General features: G+C 50.6%; 3 protein-coding genes across 5 annotated transcripts; 1 reads left to right on the top strand and 2 right to left on the bottom strand.

Annotated features, from left to right (window-relative positions):
• Positions 1-230: 230 nt before the first annotated feature.
• On the bottom strand, positions 231-8,003 carry Mcm7 (minichromosome maintenance complex component 7). Of its 3 annotated transcripts, none has more exons than XM_032886407.1 (14): positions 7,467-8,003; positions 6,015-6,094; positions 5,133-5,422; positions 4,880-5,060; positions 4,479-4,616; positions 4,010-4,159; positions 3,727-3,841; positions 3,514-3,645; positions 3,209-3,292; positions 2,706-3,099; positions 2,361-2,444; positions 1,541-1,709; positions 697-806; positions 231-550 (listed from the first exon to the last, which is right to left on the bottom strand). In XM_032886407.1, the coding sequence occupies exons 1-14, from the start codon at positions 7,495-7,497 to the stop codon at positions 349-351; spliced, it is 2,160 nt and encodes a 719-aa protein (XP_032742298.1). In that variant the 5' UTR covers positions 7,498-8,003; the 3' UTR covers positions 231-348. The 3 variants fall into 3 exon arrangements, with proteins under 3 accessions (XP_032742298.1, XP_032742300.1, XP_032742299.1); XM_032886409.1 differs by lacking the exon at positions 7,467-8,003 and adding an exon at positions 6,948-7,031; XM_032886408.1 differs by lacking the exon at positions 7,467-8,003 and adding an exon at positions 6,567-6,775.
• Positions 7,879-16,090, top strand: Ap4m1 (adaptor related protein complex 4 subunit mu 1). The gene is made up of 15 exons (XM_032886412.1): positions 7,879-7,987; positions 8,088-8,212; positions 8,659-8,765; positions 8,842-8,938; positions 10,374-10,484; positions 10,562-10,642; positions 11,522-11,584; positions 11,667-11,733; positions 11,824-11,877; positions 11,980-12,086; positions 12,185-12,279; positions 12,471-12,515; positions 13,229-13,279; positions 13,375-13,486; positions 13,569-16,090. The coding sequence occupies exons 1-15, from the start codon at positions 7,930-7,932 to the stop codon at positions 13,791-13,793; spliced, it is 1,398 nt and encodes a 465-aa protein (XP_032742303.1). The 5' UTR covers positions 7,879-7,929; the 3' UTR covers positions 13,794-16,090.
• On the bottom strand, positions 13,919-19,648 carry Taf6 (TATA-box binding protein associated factor 6). Its single transcript, XM_032886410.1, has 14 exons — positions 19,447-19,648; positions 18,975-19,061; positions 18,723-18,876; positions 18,492-18,548; positions 18,254-18,373; positions 17,836-17,981; positions 17,649-17,726; positions 17,435-17,536; positions 17,142-17,324; positions 16,391-16,465; positions 16,166-16,291; positions 15,031-15,204; positions 14,710-14,907; positions 13,919-14,448 (listed from the first exon to the last, which is right to left on the bottom strand). Exons 1-14 carry the CDS (start codon positions 19,600-19,602, stop codon positions 14,068-14,070), a joined length of 2,037 nt encoding a protein of 678 aa, XP_032742301.1. The 5' UTR covers positions 19,603-19,648; the 3' UTR covers positions 13,919-14,067.
• Between the last annotated feature and the right edge of the window lie 355 nt (positions 19,649-20,003).

Below are 20,003 nucleotides of genomic sequence, written 5' to 3' on the forward strand. Positions count from 1 at the left end.
AGTATAGGAAGGGGAGGGATGCCAAGCCCATCTTAATAATTCTGGGTAACCCAAATCCTTGTTTTCCTATATCCCGGAGGCACCGAGGGGGTGATGTGTCATGCCTTGTGCCAGGTGCAACTTTCTCTCGCTGTGGGGGTCTAACAAACCAAAAGTCCATTCCAAGGCCTTATACCTCCCAGCTTGACTTAGCAGTTAGGCTCAGAAAGCATTAACAAGCCAGACCCAAGCAGGAGGCAGTCAAAACACTTTATTGGCAGAATAAAAAAGTGCAGCATGGGAAATTGTCCTCTCAGGGGGCATCACGCAAACTTTCTGGGGTAGGCAGTAGGGCTCAAAAACTGGCTGTCAGACAAAGGTGATCCGTGTCCGAGAAGTATTGACCTGCCAGACATTTAGCTCCTCATATTCATCCAGAGCTGCCTGGAACTGGGCTGGTGTGAAGCCACGTGATATGCAGCGCTGTTCAGCCTCAGAAAAGCGGACACTGCGCCCCCCTGATACCAACTCACGGACAGTGGCAAATATCACATCTGCTGGCCTCTGGGTCCTGAAAGACAAGGATGGAAAAGGTTAAGTGCAAGGCCCAGTAGCCATCAGCACCAAAATCCTGAAGTCAATCTTGTCCATGTGCAGAAGCCACAAAAGTGACCAGCTCAATTATGTCAGGTAGCCCAATTTCATTAAGACACTCACCTAGCCGTTTGTCCCTTTTCACCTAGAAGGGAGTCCTTTGACATCTCCATCAACCTTATGGCTTCATTCACATCTTCCTTCTCCACAATGTCTACCATCCGAAGGCGAGCCTAAGGGGAAGGTGTGGGGAAATAGGGGATAGGAGGGGAAGAGGGGTGAAACCAAGGATCTCTGCTCTGGCTTCAAACCCGGGCAAGCCACATTCGCCTACTCATAGAACAAAAGTGGGCTCTTCCCTGCCCCCCACATCTGCAGTGTTGGGCCGGCACTGTCAGACCGAGACAAGTGCAATGCCCAGGGCAGCGTCCAGCAATTGCCCGTGTCTCCGCCTCTCAACACTGGCCAGTCCCGATGGGTGTCCTGTCGTCCTGTGAGGGAGACCAGACCCTTCTGAACTCCACTAGGCTCCCCATCGTGACAAGTGGAGCCTGGGGCGCTCAGCTAGGGCCACTGTCAGAGGCTGTGTCCTGGGGGCTCGGGAAGTGCTAGCTCAGCAGTAGGTCAGGCAATGCACTACCTGCACGAACAGCACTTTGGAGCCCCCATGACTAAGGTCCAAGAGGGGAGGACAGAAGGAAGACTTCTAAGATATCTAGGGCATCAGGAACTCAAGTCCTTCCAACCCCCTCGTGGATTCAAGCAGCCTTTCCCTCCGTGGGTGTTGCATGTGCCCTGCTGGAGCAGCAAGTACCCACAGTGCGGTAGCACAGAGAGGACCACTATCTGCACTGTCAGCACTTTAGTCCCAGCAGGGCTGGTGGGAGGGAAGAAGGCAGCTTGAAGGACATTAGGTGAGGTGGCAGGCAAGGGTCAGCCTTCTAGCTGACAGGGACCCAGCACTCACCAGAGCAGTAGAAAGTCGGAGAATGGCCAGCAGGGTCCGGGCAGAAGTGTAGGTGGCATCCTTACTGGCCCGGGCCTCTCGCCTCATCTCCACATACGCTGCAGTGATGTAGTCAGCCAGAGAGTCAGGCACTGTGGGCTGCCTCTCGCGGCACATGGCAATGTACCGTCTGTGGGAAACAAGGCTCATGGGAAAGCGGAAGACATGCATGCTTTATAGGAGATTCCCCACTTAATGTTCTATGCTGGAGGTGGACAACTATTTGCTTAGGCAGAACTGAGGGACTTCTCTAAATAGGCTTCCCAAAGCAAGACAAATGCACCTGCATTGGGCAGATTTAACTCCTCTGAACTTGTCACATAAGGGGACAGACTTCAGAGGCCCAGAGAAAATCAATTTAGAAACCTGCAGATTAGTGAGGTGCTGAGTCATCTGTGCTATGGAAGCAGACACGGCCAAAAAGCTATACCTGCCTAAGACAAGATGAAGATAGTAAGGGAGACCCTTTTATATATGGGGGAGGCCAGTAGTTTTTGGAGACACCCCCAAAAGATCTCTAAAAGATCCCCCTGCCTCAGGCTGCACAGCAGCTAAGTTTACTTACAGCCTGCTGCTGTCACCCCAAACCAGAAAAGTTTCTGATGATCCCTTGCTTTGTGTGGCTAAAGACCCAGGCTCACTATTCTCAGGCTCAGCTACTTTGAGGGGGGAGGAGGAAGTAAATACATTGTCCTCTGCAGACTGAAAGCTTTTCAGACACACTTGGCATAAGACAGTGCCACACACAAGTATTCCCCTGAGACATCCCCATCCCTCTCACCTCATAAGTTTCATGTCCAAAGGTTCAAATTGAGCAGGGGGCTGCCGGCTGTGCTGGTGGACATAGGTTATGTGCTGGGCCAACCTGGAGAGAAGACAAGGCTTTAGAGCTGTAACACCCTGAGATTTTGACTCAGTATCCCTTTTTAGCTCCATCTTTTCTCCAAAGAATGACCAACAGGTCTCCCAGAAAACCCCTCACCATCTTAGCTCCAACCTTCTGTCTCCCCATGAACTGCAGACAGGAAAGTGTTTACTGTGTCTGAACACAGACAAGTTGAGTTGCTCTGACTTTACCTCCCTTCCCCAAAGTCACTAAAATGGACTGTCTCTATACTTCATTCACCGGAGGTCGTTGTCTCTGTCGGGCCGGTCCTGAATCAGCCAGAGGAGGTCGAATCGGGAGAGCAGAGCAGCCGGAAGCTGTATGTTCTGCTCCAAACTGCGGCGGGGGTTATACCGTCCATAGGCAGGGTTGGCAGCAGCCAGGATAGAGCATCGGGCATTGAGTGTGGTGAGAATTCCTGCCTTGGCAATGGAGATGGTCTGCTGCTCCATAACTTCATGGATGGCTGTGCGGTCAGCTTCCGCCATCTTGTCAAACTCATCAATGCAGCACACGCCCTGGTCAGCCAGCACCAGGGCACCACCCTCTAAGGTCAATTCCCCACTCACAGAGTCTCTCAACACAGCTGCTGTGAGCCCTACACCAGAGGAGCCCCGGCCTGTTGTGTACTGACCTGCAAAGAGAAGCAGCAAACTGCTCCAGAAAGGAACTGCTTTCCCCAAGCCTTCCAAAGGCCTCATAGTACTTAATCAAACACCAAGCCCCATCCCTGCCATACTCACTTCGGGGCGCCAGACGGTCAATGTAAGACAGGAGCTGAGACTTGGCCACACCGGGATCTCCCATAAGGCAGATGTGGATGTTTCCTGGCAAATGTAAAGGAAGCCTGAGTGATCCCTCGACTCAAGTTGTCCACCCAGAGGGAAGAGCCTTGGAGACCTGGACCCCTTCCCAAAGTCCCTACTGCATCAAAGACAAGCACTAGGCCAAGTCATTACCCTTAAGTTGTTATTCACAGACTCACGGGATACTTACATTTCCACCCTCCCAAATAACCCTGCCTTCCAACGTCTCCTGTCCTTCTTACCTCTTATCTTCATGCCTTGAGGAGACTGGTCCACACCACCCACCAGGAGCAGTAAGAGCGCCTTCTTCACATCTTCATGACCATAGATCTCCGGAGCAATAGAAGCAGCCAGCTTTTCATAGAAATCTTCCTCTGCAAAAAATTAAGCCATAGCATTTTCTTCAGGACAAGAGCTGGGTAAAGCTCAGCTACGACCTGAGCCCGGGGCCTCACCGGCAATCTGCTTCAGCTCCTCGGCACTCAGCTCTCCGGCCCCAGACACATCATCCTCGCTCTTCGTCATCTTCACAACCCGGTGGGCTTCCAGGTAAGTTTCTGAGAGTAAGCCCTGGGCAGAAGAACGCCAGTGTACAGGTGCGTTCCCTTTAAGTTCCCCATCACCAGAGTCCCCGAGAACTTCTGAGTTCCACCTTAGTGGCTTTCATTTTCTCAGGGGGTGAAGAGTGGGTAGATGAGAAGGAAAGGCAGTTATTCCCTCATTTCCAAACACCCTCACCTGTGCCATCTGCTGGAACCCTGTGCGCAAGACTGGCAAGAAGATGCCAGTGACGCTGACATGGTCACCAGGCTGGGCAATCCTTGTGTTCTCTCCTTCTAGAACCACTGTGATGCTCCGAGGGATGTTTCCCACCGGAACTTGGTCACTCTAGGAGATTGGGAGGAGGGCATGACACACAACACATGAGACAAGGAGAAAAGTAAGGCAGATAGAGACCTGGCCCAACTGTATCACTCCAGAAGACGCCCATTTTACGGCTAAGATTCAGCCAGCTAAATCTAGAAGACCTCAGGAAGGAAGCTGAATTCTTCTCCTCCCAACACAACCAGAAAATATTTCAATTAAATCACTTCCTGACTTTCTGATTTAGAGCAAATATAAAAAAAAATTCTAGGCAAACCTCTTTCTCAATCTTTCTTCCTGCCATTTCAAAACCAGCTGCAGGACTTATATCCCTCAAACTTACATGTTCTTGAATCTTCATTTCCTGGAATTTAATAAATTTGGAGCCACGAGTCTGTAGGTACAGCCTCCCCCCTGAGCGGTTGGTTTGGCACTCCTGGCTGGGGCACATGATCAGAGGCATGAAGGTGGGAGACTGGATCTAGAAAAAAAGGAAGGAAACAGGAAATCAAGTCTTAAAATCACCACAGCAATCATTTCTGCTGTGTCAAAACATTTTCAAAGTATAAGAGCCTCTTGAAATATTCCAAGTCAAAACAACCAGAGATCAAATCGCTATCAAAGAACTAAATGGATACCAAAATGTTTGTAATAGCCTGGGAGAAAATGATAGATTACAATCAGTGGGACAATTTCAAGACAGAGAACACAGGCCTATTTTTCTTTTCCCTATTGTATACTTACCGGCTGGTAGGTCTCTGCCCCACATTGATCGCAAGTGTATGTGGCCACCACCATCCTGGGCTTGACTTCAGACACACGAGTGACAATCCCACGCACAGTTAACAATTTCCCTACAGAATCAGCCCGTACTTCCCGGATCACTCGAGGCTTGCTGCTACTTGGGCCTTGGAAATACAACTCACTAAGGGAAAGAAACATTTGTCAACAAGGCCCCGGAGAGCAAGTCCCTGCCCTCTCCCACAGAGATACTTACAATCTACGCATGAGCTCAGAAGGATACTGGTTTTGAGGGTTCCGGACTGCCCCAGGGTCTCTGCTTCGCTGCTCCATCATCAATCGGTGTTCAATGTAAACATCCAGGACATCCTTATTCACCACTTCCTTCTCCTTGTACTCAGGCAGAAGCTCCTGTACTACATCAGCAAACAGCCTCGAGTAGCGCTTGGCATTCTCGCAAATTGAGTCGACCAACTCAGGGTCATCTTCAGCTACATCATCTAGGTCCACGTACAATGCCACTTGTTCCCGATGAGCCAGATGAACCTGAGGTAAGGAAGAGACTTTAGGGTCAAGTTCACCTCACCCACAAAAGCGCTTCTAAGTCACTGGCCTACCTCCCATGGGGAAAAAACAAAATAGTGTCCAGCAGGGTGACAGGTGTTCCCAATCCTAGCACTTAGGATTTAGAAGACAACAGAATGAGGAGCTCAAAGCCAACCTCAGCTATGTAACTACATAGGGTGTTCTTGATGCTGGTCTGTGCTACACACAGACTATTCCTAAAAACCAAGAGCTAGGCATGGATGAGAATGCTCAGCAGGTTAGACACTTGCCATCTAGCCAGATGACCTGAGTTTGCTCTCCAAAACACATGTGGTGGGAGACTCCCACAAATTGTCCTGTTGACCTCCACACACGCTATGGCATGCCCATGTGAGCACAAGCATACAGGAATAAACACAAGTAAAACAGCTAAGTAAATCCAAAAGCTAAACATAGAAGAACTCAAAACTTTGTATAAAAACAATCAAAACCAAGTCATTCACTGATAGCCATTCTTGCTATCACAAGGTAGGGCACCTTATACAAGTTCTTACATGCCACTCCACTCCCCATAACCCATCCTGAGACTTACCAACTGGGTCCCATACTTGAACTGCTTCTTTCCAAGCTCATCATCATAATAAAACTCTTGCAGGAACTTCTTCACTTTTTCTACAAATATGAAATAAAATATAAATTTTTGCGGACAGTGAGGTGTAAAGCCCACTGCAGCCAAGTCTGACAACTGGAGTTCAATCTCTGGGACCCACCCACAGGTTGGAAGAGTTCTGCGGGTGTCTAGCACCCACCTGTAAGCTGTGTTGTGCCCGTGCAAACGCGCACGTGCTCTCACAAACAATAATGTAGCAAAAAACTTAAAAAACAATCACTCTAAAAAATGTGCAAGTTTCAAAAAAAAAAAAAAAAAAAAAAAAAAAACAATCACTCTTTCTTTTGGATTCTTTATTTCAAACTCTTAACGGAAACCTAAGAAACCCACTTGGCGGGACTTATGAACTAGTTAGTTAAATGAACATTCAAAACAAATCTACCAAGTTCTCCCCAAAGTAGCAGTGCTCCCTTTCACAAGTCTGTTTTTACCTAGGGAAGAATATAGGTCCCCTGGCAGTTACAATAATCTTACCTAACCACCCTCAAGAAATTCCACTGTCTGCCTTAGTTAGGAATCTCAGTTTCTTCAATTCTCTCAGCTTGCTCACAGTCGACTTAAGACCCTCGGTTCTCCCTCTACCAGTACAACTCTTTCTTTTCCGGCTCCCGCCAGAACGTCTGCCACTAGGCCTCCTTCGGCACCCCATGCCCGGCTCCCGCCACTGCTTCCGCTCTTAGTAAACAAAGAAGCACATGGGCCTGGATTCCAGCCGCCTCACAACCCAGGATTCCTCCGCCTGAAACCGGTGGCCGTGCGGGGATTGGCCAGAACTCCAAAGGGCCACTCGGATTCACCACACTGCCAACGCTCACCGCCCGGCGCTCAGCCTCCCAATCCCAGGCACGCCCCTACCTAGAGCAGTTATCTCCGATGCCACCGCGCGGAAGGACACTGTTTACACACGACAGCCCCTCCGATCGGGTAGCGCCACTTCCGCCCGCCTCTACTTCCGCTTGGAGGGCGGCCGAAAACAACCAATCGCGGAGCGGAGCGGTCCAGCAAGCCCCGCCTCTGGGCTCCGGCGCGCCTCGAGTGGACGCGGGAATTTGCTAGTGCCCCAAGGCGCAGAGGCTGGTCTAGTAACCCAGTCCCTCAAACCCCGTACTGAAGGCTCCACGTCATCTGGTCTTCCCCGAGCACGCCCCTCCTCTTTGTGGCCTTCACTGGGTTCTCTCCCTAACACAACCACATCACCTTTTCCAAGCAGAATTGCTTCCTCCATCCTTAATGCCCATTGCTTATCCCAGGTGCAGTTAGCCTGTCCCCAGAGTCACAGATCTCGGCTCCCCCCAAGACCCAAGCTCCCCTCAACAGGTGTAGGTAGAGAAGTTTCCCTCCGAGGACGCCGTTCCCAGCCCTATAGAGCATCACCTTTCTCAGTCGCATAGTCCTTAAGCGCCATCGCTGCCGGGGACCGTGCGGCAAGACTTAAATGGTTCTGAAGTCTCACTCCGGGGAAGCAGAAAACGAACGCGCAGCGGTACGTAGCTCTCCAACCGAAATTGGCGCGAAACGTCGTCACCCATGTGACCCATACGGCTAAGTACGGGCCAATCAGAGAGGGGGTTCCCAACCGCTGCCGGCCCCTAACTTTAACCAATCACTGGATGAATCTAGATTGAATGACAGAGAGCTAGGGGGCGGGCCGGTGGAAGACTGCCAGATTCTGCTGGGTTGGGCACCCGGTTTCCCGCGGTTCGAAATTAATGCTCGCGAGTGTGTGTGTGGGAGGAGTTTCTTAAAGCGCCAGCCTCAGTGCGGCCTTTTGTTCCGTGTCCGCAAGGCGGGGTGGGTTCAACTTTCACCGTCTTCTTGTCTATCCTTCAGAACGGCCATGATTTCCCAGTTCTTCATTCTGTCTTCCAAGGGGGATCCGCTCATCTATAAAGACTGTATCCTTTGGACCGGGAGACGGGATAGGGGAGGTGGGTAGAAATCGAAACCAGGCCAGCCTGTGTCGCCTGCTCCTTAACTATCTTTCCAACTGGCTAGTCCGAGGGGATAGTGGTGGTCGTGATGTGGCCGAGCTCTTCTACCGGAAGCTGACGGGACTGCCTGGAGGCGAATCCCCGGTTGTCATGGTAACTACTGTGGCAGGCGAGCAGGGGCTTAGAACTGTGGAGGTGGGTGGGTGCCTCATCTCTCCCTGTCAAGGGCGGCTTGGTAGGAAGAAGCTTTTTTTTTTTTTTTGGATGTAATGAGCAAAGGCGAGGTTTATTACGGAGATCTAGTATGGGGATCTCCGGGCCGACACGTATCCCGCGCAGGAGACAGAGGTGTCGACCAGGAAGAAGCTTTTAAGGAGGAAGGATTCGTTTCTCCAAGTAAGATAGATGAGTACTGACAAGACGCCAGATGCAGAGCCTTGCACCCCCATCTCTAGACTATCAATAACTCAGAGATGTAGGTGCTACCTTTACACGTTAGGTGGCCAGGTCTTAGGTCTCAGGGATCGCCCAGCGTCACACTTCTACCATCACGATTGGAGACCCCAGGGTGCTATCTTGCAGGCTACATTTCTGGTCTTTTGTTAATAATGCCTCTGTCCTCAACTCTGCTTTAGTATCATGATGATCGTCACTTTATTCACATCAGACACAGTGGTCTGTATTTGGTGGCCACAACTTCAGAAAATGTCTCTCCTTTCAGCCTCCTGGAGCTACTTTCCAGGTGAGTGGGGCTGGAACAGGCACCTAAGAAAGAGCGTATGAGAGGTTTATTCACACAATCCGCTGTGTTTCCTTAGGTTAGCCACTCTCTTGGGTGACTACTGTGGCTCACTCAATGAGGGGACCATCTCACGGAATGTGGCGCTTGTCTACGAACTCCTGGATGAAGTGCTGGTAAAGCTCAAAAACTTCCCTCTTTTTAAAGTTTATTCATGTTTGCGTGTGTGCATATATGTATTTGCCCACACCACTGCACATGTGTGGAGTTGAGAACAATTTGCTGGAGTCAGGCCTCTTCTACTTGTTGTGGGGTCTGTTTAAATCCAACATAAATCCACCATAACTCAAGCACTAGGTCAATGCAGATGACAAAACTGTACTGTAATCGGGCCGCCGTCTGATCAGGGCTGTAGAACAGTCCCGGGAACTGAACTACGACCTGAAGAGAAATTGCCTAGCATATTTAAAGGGTGACCCCACAAAGTGAAGGAGAGTGAGGTGAGCTGTATCACTCTCCAATCATATGTTGACATAAGGGGTTGAGCAAAGGAGCGTTCACCAATCAGATTAGGAGTAGTTTTCTGGGCTTGGGAATGTGAGCTTTGTTGATCTTGCCAGCAAGATGGAGAAGTTGTCCTTAAGGTGTCTGAACTCACTGTTCTCTTACAAGCTGTGCCTGAGAAGGCAGGACTCAGACAACTCTGTACGAATTGTCCCTAAGATGTCTGAACTCAGACAACTGTTTACAACAGAAGCTGCTCTGCTCCTGGGAAGTCCCCAGACCCCCTAGGGCTTGGGAATCTTGAATTTAGTTTCTTTTTATGTAATCATGGAGTATGAGAATTATGTATGGAGTCTGAGAATGAAATGATAGTATTTAGAATAAGTTTCTTTTGCTTGTTCCCAACCAACATACTGTCTAGGTCCCTGGGCTTGAAATAAAGTTGACTGGCTTGGTAGCAAGCATCAGCAGAGTCATCTCACAGGATCTCTGTCTGTCTCCATGTGTGTCCTTCTCTTTCCAGTCCTTTGCTGGTCATGGTGGCATATGCCTTTTATAGCAGCACCCAGAGGCATTCCCAGTCTACATAACGAGTTGGAGGCCAGCCAGGGTTACATAATGAGATCTTGTCTCAAAAAATTACAATAAGGGGTTGGGGATTTAGCTCAGTGGTAGAGCGCTTGCCTAGCAAGCACAAGGCCCTGGGTTCGGTCCCCAGCTCTGAAAAAAAAAGAAAAGAAAAGAAAAGAAAATTAGAATAAGCAGCTAGCCATAGTGGCACACTCGGGATGCAGGGGCAGGGGAATGGCCCTCTTGAGTTTAAGGCCAGCCCGATATGTGCAGTAAGCTAACTAGATTGCAAGTCTCCTGGGGTTCTCCTGTCTACATCTCCCGTCTCTGAATGGGAACCCTGGGGTGGCAGATGCTTCTTACTATGTTTCGGGGATTGAGCTCAGGTCCACACACTTGCTCAGCAAGCCTTTACCCACTGAACCATCTCCCTAGCTCCAAGGACTTTGTTCTCGTATCCCGTACTACGGTGAAGAAATGTCCTCTCTTACTGGGTGTGTGGTTGGGAGGCTACATCCACACTCTTTCCGTCCATAGGATTATGGCTATGTGCAGACTACGTCCACAGACATGCTGAGGAACTTCATCCAAACTGAAGCTGCGGTCAGCAAGCCTTTCAGCCTCTTCGACCTCAGCAGCGTCGGTCTGGTCAGTCGCTGGGAAGGAAGAGGGGCAGGAGGGTCGGCTCTGAGTACAAAGCTGAAGTTGCTTTGGGTACTTTGCAGTTTGGGGCAGAGACGCAGCAGAACAGAGTGGCCCCAAGCAGTGCAGCCAGCCGCCCTGTCCTGTCCAGTCGTTCTGACCAGGTAAGGGAAGGATCGGTGGGGCCAGATTTGATGATTTTTTTTTTTTTTGGCCTACAACCCTGAAGTCGTAAGAATTCAGCTTATCTTTCTGCTCCCTTTGACATGGCATCCCTTCCTCTACTCCTGGGCTCCCTCCCATACTAGGACTCTTCTTCAACTTTCCGTCCCTTCAGCTGCCTCTTTTATTTTATGCATGAGTGTGTGTGTAGTGCAGAGCAAGTTTTCGTGTGGAGGCCAAAGGACCAGGCCTTTGATGTCACCCGGGGAATGCCATCAAACATGATCTGTCACTAGCCTGGAGCGCACTGACCAGGTCGGGCTGGCTGGCCTACCAGTGAGTCTCAGGGACCTGCATATCTTCACCTCCCTAGTGTAGGTCATAGGTCACCTATAACAACCTGTATTGCCTTGGCATTCACAGACTCAGATCGTCATATTTATGTGACAAGCACTTTTTTTTTCTGACTGAGCCATCTCTGCAGCTCCTCTTATTTTGCCTTTTTGATATAAGGCTGTCCTTGGGTCCTCCAACCCAGGCTCTCACCTTGTAACCCAGGCTGACTCACGGCAGTCCTCCTGCCTCAGCTTCCCAAGTGCTAGATTACAGGCATGTGTCACCATTCCTGACTTTGTCTGTCCATTGAAAGACAGGTTTTTCAGACTGGGTGTGGTAGTTCATGCTTTTCATCCGAGCACTTGAAAGGCAGAGGCAGGTAGATCCCTGTGAGTTCATGGCCAGCCTGGTCTACAAAGCGAGTCCAGGACAGCCAGGGCTCTTTTACACAGAGAAACCCCATCTCAACCCTGTCTCGAAAAAGACAAACCAAAACAAAACAAAACACGTTTTCAGCTCCGTAACTCAGATCCTCTCTTTCTTAGAGCCAAAAGAATGAAGTGTTTTTAGATGTGGTCGAAAGGCTGTCTGTACTGATTGCATCTAATGTAAGTCTGGGTTCCCCCTGCAGGAGTTGAAGGGCAGTGATACTTGGGGAAGGCTGAATCTTAACATTCTTTCTGCCTCCAGGGCTCCTTGTTGAAGGTGGATGTCCAAGGAGAGATCCGGCTCAAGAGCTTCCTCCCCAGCAGTTCTGGTGAGGGCTGATGTAGGTGTGATGCAGGCTTCCTTGTGATGTGTATGGTGGTGTTTGCTATTCCTTCTCTCATATCCTCTCCTCCCACAGAGATATGCATTGGCTTAACAGAAGAGTTTTGTGTTGGAAAGTCAGAACTGAGAGGTAAGGAGACCATGAGTTTTTCCCTCCAAAAAACTATGGAGAGAAGTTGGAAATGCCTCTTTTGAAACATGGGTCAGAAGAACTGTCTCCTTCTCTTGGCAGGTTATGGGCCAGGGATTCGAGTTGATGAGGTGTCATTCCATAGCTCTGTCAATCTAGATGAGTTTGAATCTCATCGGATCCTCCACCTGCAGCCGCCTCAGGGCGAGGTTAGGTTCAGGGTGTATTCCCAGTGTATTCCATCCACCAAGGGGAGGGAGGCAAGACCAATGAAAGACCAAGCTGACCTGTCCCTGTCTGGCCTCAGCTGACTGTGATGAGATACCAGCTCTCTGATGACCTCCCCTCACCACTTCCCTTCCGGCTGTTTCCCTCTGTACAATGGGACCAAGGCTCAGGCCGGTGAGACTATTTCCTGTGTGGTAGAGATGATAGGATGTGGGTTGGGGAGAGCATTGGCTAGTGTGGTTGGGATGATCTCTGCCCTTTTCCTTCTGGGGTACAGTTTGCCCAGTCTCCTCCCATGGGCGCCCTGGATTAGCAGTGACGGGATGCCAATAGGAGATGATGTAATTGTATGCTACCCTTTCCAGGCTCCAGGTTTACCTGAAGTTACGGTGTGACCTGCCCCCAAAGAGGTAAGGGTTGGGGCTGGTCAAGTTGGGTATGGTGGCATATTCCTATAATCCCAGCCCTTGGGAGATAGAAGGTTCAGGAGATCAGGACCAACCTCAAATACATAGGAAGTTGGGAGGCCAGGTTGGGCTCCATACTCAGAAAGCAAAACACAAACATGAATGTGGGCTAGTCACACCCAGTTCAGCTGCATGGGGCAGAAAACAGGCCCAAGGACCTGAAAGTCTTTCCTCCAGGCAGGTCCACTAAAGCTTTGTAGTGTGCAGTGTGCAGCTCTAAGCCCAGCAGCCTGAAACAGAAGGTTCCCCAGTGGGGAAACCAGTCTGGGCTTCACAGTGAGACTCATCTCAAAATACCCAGTCACTTACATCCACCAATTTTAAACTTCATTGAGTCAGAGGTTGTGGTATTTGGGGAAGGAAGGGTTAGAGGTGGGAATGTATCTGTGCTGCACTCTCTTATGGAGGAACAGAGAAGGGGCTGGGGTATAGACCAGTGTGCAGTGTTTGCTTAGCACCGAGCCCTGCCTTTGATCCTCAGCCACATAAATGGTGTGGCCGTGCACACCTGTAATCCTAGGCCTGGCGGAAGCAGAGGCAGGAGAATCAGGTTCAAAGTCATCCTCAGCTGTTTGACTGTCTCAAGAGCAGTACAAACAGAAAGGCCCAGGGTAAGACTCTGCCCCCTGGGCTTGACTCTTCTTTCCTCTTTGCAGCCAAGCTCTCAACATTCATCTGCACCTTCCCCTGCCTCGAGGGGTCGTCAGGTCAGCATGCTTGCTGGGAAGACTCCCTGGGTAGAGCCTCTGCTCTACCAAGGAAGCAGCCACTTAGTTTAGCATCTTCCCTGTCCACCATCCAGCCTGTCTCAGGAACTGAGCAGCCCAGATCAGAAGGCAGAGCTGGGAGAAGGAGCCCTTCACTGGGACCTGCCCCGGGTACAAGGAGGTTCTCAACTCTCTGGCCTTTTCCAGGTATGCACTGTTGATCCCCACACACCTTCTCTAGAACCCAGTCCTCCTGCTGTCTCACATCTTCCTTGACTTTCACTTACAGATGGATGTCCCTGGCTTGCAGGGACCTCCCAGCCGTGGGCCGTCCCCCTCAGCACCCCCCTTGGGGCTGGGTCCTGCCAGCCTCTCCTTTGAACTCCCTCGGCACACATGCTCTGGCCTCCAGGTTCGATTCCTCAGACTGTCCTTTAGCGCCTGTGGTAATGCCAACCCTCACAAGTGGGTTCGACATCTAAGCCACAGCAACGCCTACGTAATTCGGATTTGAATCTCCTCAAAGAAGGATATGGATAGCAACGTCAGAGGCATTTTCTTTCTTGTGACTTTGGATCTGGACAGGAAGGTTCCACAGACTCACCCCTTCTGTTTTGTGACACAGGGAGGCTCACAAACTTACAAATCCAACTTTTATTCTGAGGAACTTACTGTACAGTATCTAAAAAGAAAGTCACTGGGGAAAACATCTTTCTCCTTCCTTCCTCACACATTGTTTGTGTGTGTAGGAATCTGCAGAAGAGAGAAGGTCAGCACATGTGACAATATCACAGAGCAGGTTGGGGAGAGCTAGGTCCAGTAGGCTGGGAGCCATTAGCCTTTGGAGTCCCTGGAGCTGGAGGGGGGCTGTCCCCAGTTTCCTGCTTCCCCCCACAGAGGGCACTGCCCCCAAGTGGAGATGGTGAAGAAGATGAAGGTGGGACTGGAGAAGGATGAGAAGGAGGGCCTCCTTTGCCTTCCCCTGTTGGGGGAAGAGAGACCACAATGTATTTCTGAACACTGCCAGGACCAGCAGGGGCTGTGCTTGGGGGTGCAGTGGTAGCAGTGGAGACCAGCTTGACAATGGGCTGCACGCTGGGAACTGTGGTGGTGACAGGAGAGGTAGTGGTAGAGCCTGAACCAGGAGCTGAGGTGCTGAGGGACAGGACCTGAGGGAGAAAGGAGGGCCTTGGGTCAGGTTGTCCTTGCTTCCCCTAGAATCTTCTTCCAGGTACCTGCTGTTGACCCTTGCCCTCTGCTCCCACCTTCCCTTGTAGTCCCCAGTGAATGCATGGTCAAGATTGCTGCTAGCTCGAGGCCTCCAAGATCCTGATAAGTGGCTCTAGTACCGTATGAGTTTGAGCCTGAAAGGATTAGGTCACAACTTGGAGGTTTCCCCAGTGTGCTCCTCACATCCTGGCTATACATACCTGCTGGGTTGATGAGGCACTGGAAGATGAGGACATTACAATAAACTTGGTTGGAGGAGGAGAAGGCTGAGGAGGGGCAGCAGCTCTTGCAGACACCAGTGTCTGGACAGGCAAGGCAATAGAGCCAGGGACCTTCAATAAGCCAGGGGTACGAGGGCCTGGCTGAGGGGCCTGTGAGAGGGTCAGTGTGGGCCGAGGCTATGAAGAGACACAGGAAGAAAATGTTAACACTAGGGGTAGGAGTGGGGTCCAGTCCCCTGAGACTGCTGTCTGTGGCAAGTCCCTGTACGTTTCCTGTCAGCCTCCTCCCTCACAGCTGACCTGTGTGATGGTGAGTGTGGTCCTGTTGACCTGCTGAGCTTGAAGAGCGGCCTGGGCCCTGGCCTTCACCACATGGGAGCAGAGAAGGGGCCCAAGGGACCCAAATTCTCCCCGGTAGGCATCCTGATTGTCAGGTGGAGGGCGCAGCTTCGCCAATACTGGGGCACAGTGTTTCTGTAGAGGAGGCAGAGTGAGGGCTGGTATCCTTCCGCAAAGGTGAGAGAGGAGCTCATTCACTGCTGCTGTTAGAAGCCACAGTGAAAAGCTATGGTTCTACAGGGAATGCATCAGAGCTGGGTGTGGTGGTTCATGCTTGTAGGTCTAGCATTTGAGCTGAAGCAGGAAGATCACTGGGTTCTAGGCTAGCCTGAGCAGGTGGCATATCTCAAAAGTGAGGGCCAAGGAGAATACAGCTCATTGGTAGAATGCTGTGCAAGCATGCATGTGGCCCTAGGTCCAATTCCCAGCAGAAAAACAACAACAAAAAGAATGGGGGTCGGGGAGGACTGGAGAGGGAGCAGAGGTGTAGAGCGTCCGCTCAGAGGGCAGTTGTTCACTACCCTCTTGGACTCCAGATTTGTCACCTTCCTCTGGCTTCTGTGGGCACCTGTAACCATGGTGCACATTCTTACACATACAAAACAATGTTTTACAAATAAAAAGGAATGATTTCAGTGGATATGGTGGTGCATTCCTGTAATCTCTGCACTCAGAAGAGAGGTGACAGGATGGCCACCAGGCCAGTGTGCTGCACAAGTTCTAGGCTAGCCAAGGCTATACAGCAAGATCACATCTATAGGAGTCAACAAATTGAAAATTAAGACTGTTTCCTTCCATAAGGATCAACTGATATGAACAGGATTTCCTGTATCTGCTGATGACATATATGGTGGTCATATGCCTTGTGTGGTGGGAGCTGTAGGGTGAGACAAGCAGGATGAGGCAGTGCAGTCCAGAAGTTACTGACTACCAAGGCTTTCTGTTTGAGCCTAGCTTTCCATGTGCACAACAGTGCCGGCCTCTCAAGAATAAAAGTAAGATGTGCCTCGTGCTTGCTAAACATTGTAGCCGTGTTTGTGGGAGCTGAGGGCGGGGCTGGGGTGAAGAAGGAGAGGGTATGGTGGGGGTTCGTCACCAGGAGAAGGCTCTGAACATGGTCTGCTCCGATACGGTCGATGTTGCTCAGCACAGGTCCATCCAAGACACTTCGGATCCGCTCCCCTTCCTGCTGCAGCCTTGGCAGAATTAGGGTCTTAATCACCTGGTGGGAAGGAAGGGGAAAATCCCAGGCTAAAAAGTCACCAAAGGCCCCTCCCACAGCACGTGTAACTGCCCCTCTCCCGGCTCTTCCTAGACTAACATCATGCCCCAGCTCTGCCAGGCCTGCAATGGAGCCGTATCGAGTTGTCCATGGAGTCTTCTCATCCACCCAGCTCTGTAGAGGAAAGAAGAAAATCCCAGATGAAAAGGTTTAGAAAGGCTAACAGCTAGACCAGGCCTGGTGGTACATGACTGATCCTGGCACACAGGAGGCAGAGATAGGAAGATCGGAAGTTTAAAACCATCCTCAGGCTGGAGAGTGGCTCAGTGGTTAAAAGCACAGACTGCTCTTCCAGAGGTTCTGGGTTCAAACCATCTGTAATGGGATCTGAAGCCTTCTTCTGGTGTGTCCTAAGAGAACAACAGTGTACTCACATAAAAAAGCTATCCTTGGCACATGACACACTGTTTCAAAACAGAAGGCTGCCAGGCAGTGGTGGACACATGCCTTTAATCCCACCACTCACAGAAGGTAGGCAGGCAGGCAGGCAGGCAGGCAGGTGAGTCTCTGAGAGCCTGGCTTACAGCAGGACTACACAGAGAAACTCTGACTCAAATAAATAAATCTGGAAAAAGGAGAAAAAAAACCCTAACTGCAAAAGATTGACATCACCTATTAAACACAAAACATATGTCTTAAGACATAAAGGTTCAGGCCCCTTAGGGCCGGTCTCCCTGGATCCTGTCTCTGCTCCATGTTCCGGGTATCGTTTCCACTCGGTGAAGCTCTCTTTCACACAGATAGCCCTAAAGGGGTGATTTGCATCATCTGATACATTTTTGGTGCTTACCTTGGTAAAGGTCTTGGTGATTCGGGATTGGATGTTGTTGGTGGTTGTGCTGAAATGCTTACAGATCTGGGCCACTAGACGGGCAGCAAAATCCCGGAGTGCCCAGTGATTGTCCACATCTGGCCGCAGGCACAGCTGTCTGCTCACAATGCAGGTCATTACTGCAGGAATCAGCTCATGCACCTGAGAGAGAGCAGGCCCTGTCAGCCGGTTCTGATAGCAGACCTCCTGTGGTGAGGCTGGCAGAAGAGCCCCCGACCCTGGAAGGGAAAGTAGATGGCAAGACCACTCACGTATTTCTCTAGATACAGTGTGGGGTTGTCCATCAGGGCCTTAACCATTCGCATCAGGTAGATGAGCAAGGCCAGGTTATTCTGAACCACATTCACACGGACCTAGGAGAGGGAAAATTGAAGATGGGTGCAGAGAGACCCCTCAGATGAACTTCCCTTGGATCCCCCTCCCTTGGAGCCTCATCAGGGGTCTGGCCTTCCCCAGTTCTCTCACCCCCTCTGAGATGAAGGTACTAAACCGTGGTAACATCTGATAGAGTCCAGGATCTGTGGCAATGCTCTGCAGAGCTTCCTGTGGGAGGGGGCAATGGTTAGGTGGGAGCATTTACTATAGAAAAAAAAAATTACCATTGTTCCAGAAGATTCTTCCTGGGTGAAGGGGGGCCAGAGGGCAGGCTTACCGCTCTCTTGGCCTCACAGGATCCCACACAGGCTTCTGTGATCTCCTTGTAGTACAGCTGCTGCTCCACGGACAGCTCATGGATGCTGCGGGGCTTCAGGCGGAAAGGGGCCCCCTCCAGCAAGGGAGGTGCCTTCTTCTCTTTTCCTGTGTGAATCGGGAGAGAGCTCAGTCAGTACAGTGCTTGCCTTAAAACACACAAGGTAGACTGCACATGAGGAGGATTGCTAAGACGATCCGTAGCATATGTCTACAGAAAAGTAAGCTTCGGAAGAGGCTTCTGTACAGGACAAACCCTCGCCACAACTCCCGTAGACTTCTGGGCCTCCTTGGGGTTCCTTTGTCCTAACCTCACCCACTCACTGAGGACCATCTGGCTTTGGGATAAGAGTAGGAAGACGCCTGGCCAAGATACCGACCTTTGCCATCAGCTGCAGCTGCCCCTTGACCTTTGCCTTTCAAGGGTCCATCTTCTTCTTGGCCTGGCTTTGCTGACTTCAGGGGTTCTGTGGCCTCGGCTTTCTGCTGCTCTTTGGGAGCTGGTGGGAAAGTGGTCCATAGCAGGAGTGATAAGGAGGTAGGCGGAGCCCTAGAGGACCAGGGATGGGAAGAGTAAAGGCCATAGAGAGTAACAGATCTGGGCAAGGAAAAGCTTACCTGGGGGTGGATTCTCTGGTATAGCAGGCTGGCAGCCTTCAATGCTCAGCCAATGAGCTGTAAGGAAGATGTCAAGCTAAGTTCTGGGTATATACACTGGATGAATGTCCCTTCCTGGTCCCCTTCTTGCCATTCACACACTGGATGTTTCTTTCTTCTCTTGTCAAGTTCCTCCCAGTCACATGCTTCCTTCCCCTCCTCCCTGGGCACCCAGCTCTACCCCGCCTCCACCTTTGAGGCAGACATCCAGAGGCACCCGAGGCAGAGGGGTGTTGATGATATCACTCAGGTCCACTTCCTTCTCTTCATAGAAGTACAGCTCCCGGCCCCCACCAGAGGCAAACCGGAAAGGGATGAACTCCTGAGCATGGAAGCCATATAGTGGCTATACCAGAAGAGACAGAGAAAGACATGAGAAACAGCTCAAGGGAGGCATGGCCCCACTCTAAAGCCGCCTGTCTCCTTTAAGCCCCTCCAAATCACCTCCACATTCTTTAATTTCAATGCATAGTCAATGTCACTGGTAGTGAGCTTCTGTCGTTTCCCCATGTGCATGAACTTCAAAGCATCCTAGGGGGTGAGAAGGAAAGAGATTTTGCTTTTGTTTTCCGAGACAGGGTCTTCTCTGTGTAGCCCTGGCTTTCCTGGAACTCACTATGTAAACCAGGCTGGCCTCAAACTCCAAGTGCTGGGATTGAAGGCCTGCTCCGCCAGGGCCCCTCTGAGAAGAGATATTTATCTAAGACCCTGAGGAGTATGGCTCACTGAGTAAAGCATATGCCTAGCAGGCACAGGAGCCTGAGTTCAATCCCAAGCATCACATGACAAGACATGGCGTTAGACCCTCAATCCCAGCAGTGGAGGTGGGCACAAGAGGGTCAGAAGTTCAAGGCTATCCTTAGTTACATAGTAGGTTGAATTGTTAGCACAAAGCAAAGCTGGGCAGAAGGCTTACCTGGGCAATCTCCTTGATGCGGTAGCTGACCTCATCTGTCAGTAGCTGGCAAGTCTCCTCCTGAATCTGAGCAATGCCCATGGATTCTGCCACCACCTTCATAGACTCGGAGGGCAACACGGTATTGCTGAGTTTCAGTTTCTTCTCCTCAGCCATGCTGGAGTTCCAGCCTCTGTCCCTGGAAGGATGTCACCCCAGGGTGGAGAGATGGAGATCCTAAGAGTGGGATGTGGCAAGACAAAAAGGAAAACAATTCAAAGCCTCCACCGAGTTCTCTCCTTACTTACAGCTCACCGTCAAAGCAAAGCTACCAAACGGCTTGCTCTGTCTTTTTTCTTTTAGACACAGGGGCTCACTATGGAGCCATAACACTTCTAATTCCAGCCCCCAGCTTCTGCCTTTCAAGTACTGGGATTATAGGCATGTAGTAACATGCCCAGTGACAATATTTTTGTTTGTTTGCTCTTACTTTTGTGGATAGGATTTCTTTAGCCATGCCCTAAACTATGTAATAAAAGCTAAGTCTTGACTCTGGATTCTTTTGCTACCTTCCTAAT

The sequence above is a fragment of the Rattus rattus genome, chromosome 16 (assembly GCF_011064425.1).
Source record: "Rattus rattus isolate New Zealand chromosome 16, Rrattus_CSIRO_v1, whole genome shotgun sequence".
In the NCBI taxonomy this organism is placed as follows: domain Eukaryota; kingdom Metazoa; phylum Chordata; class Mammalia; order Rodentia; family Muridae; genus Rattus; species Rattus rattus.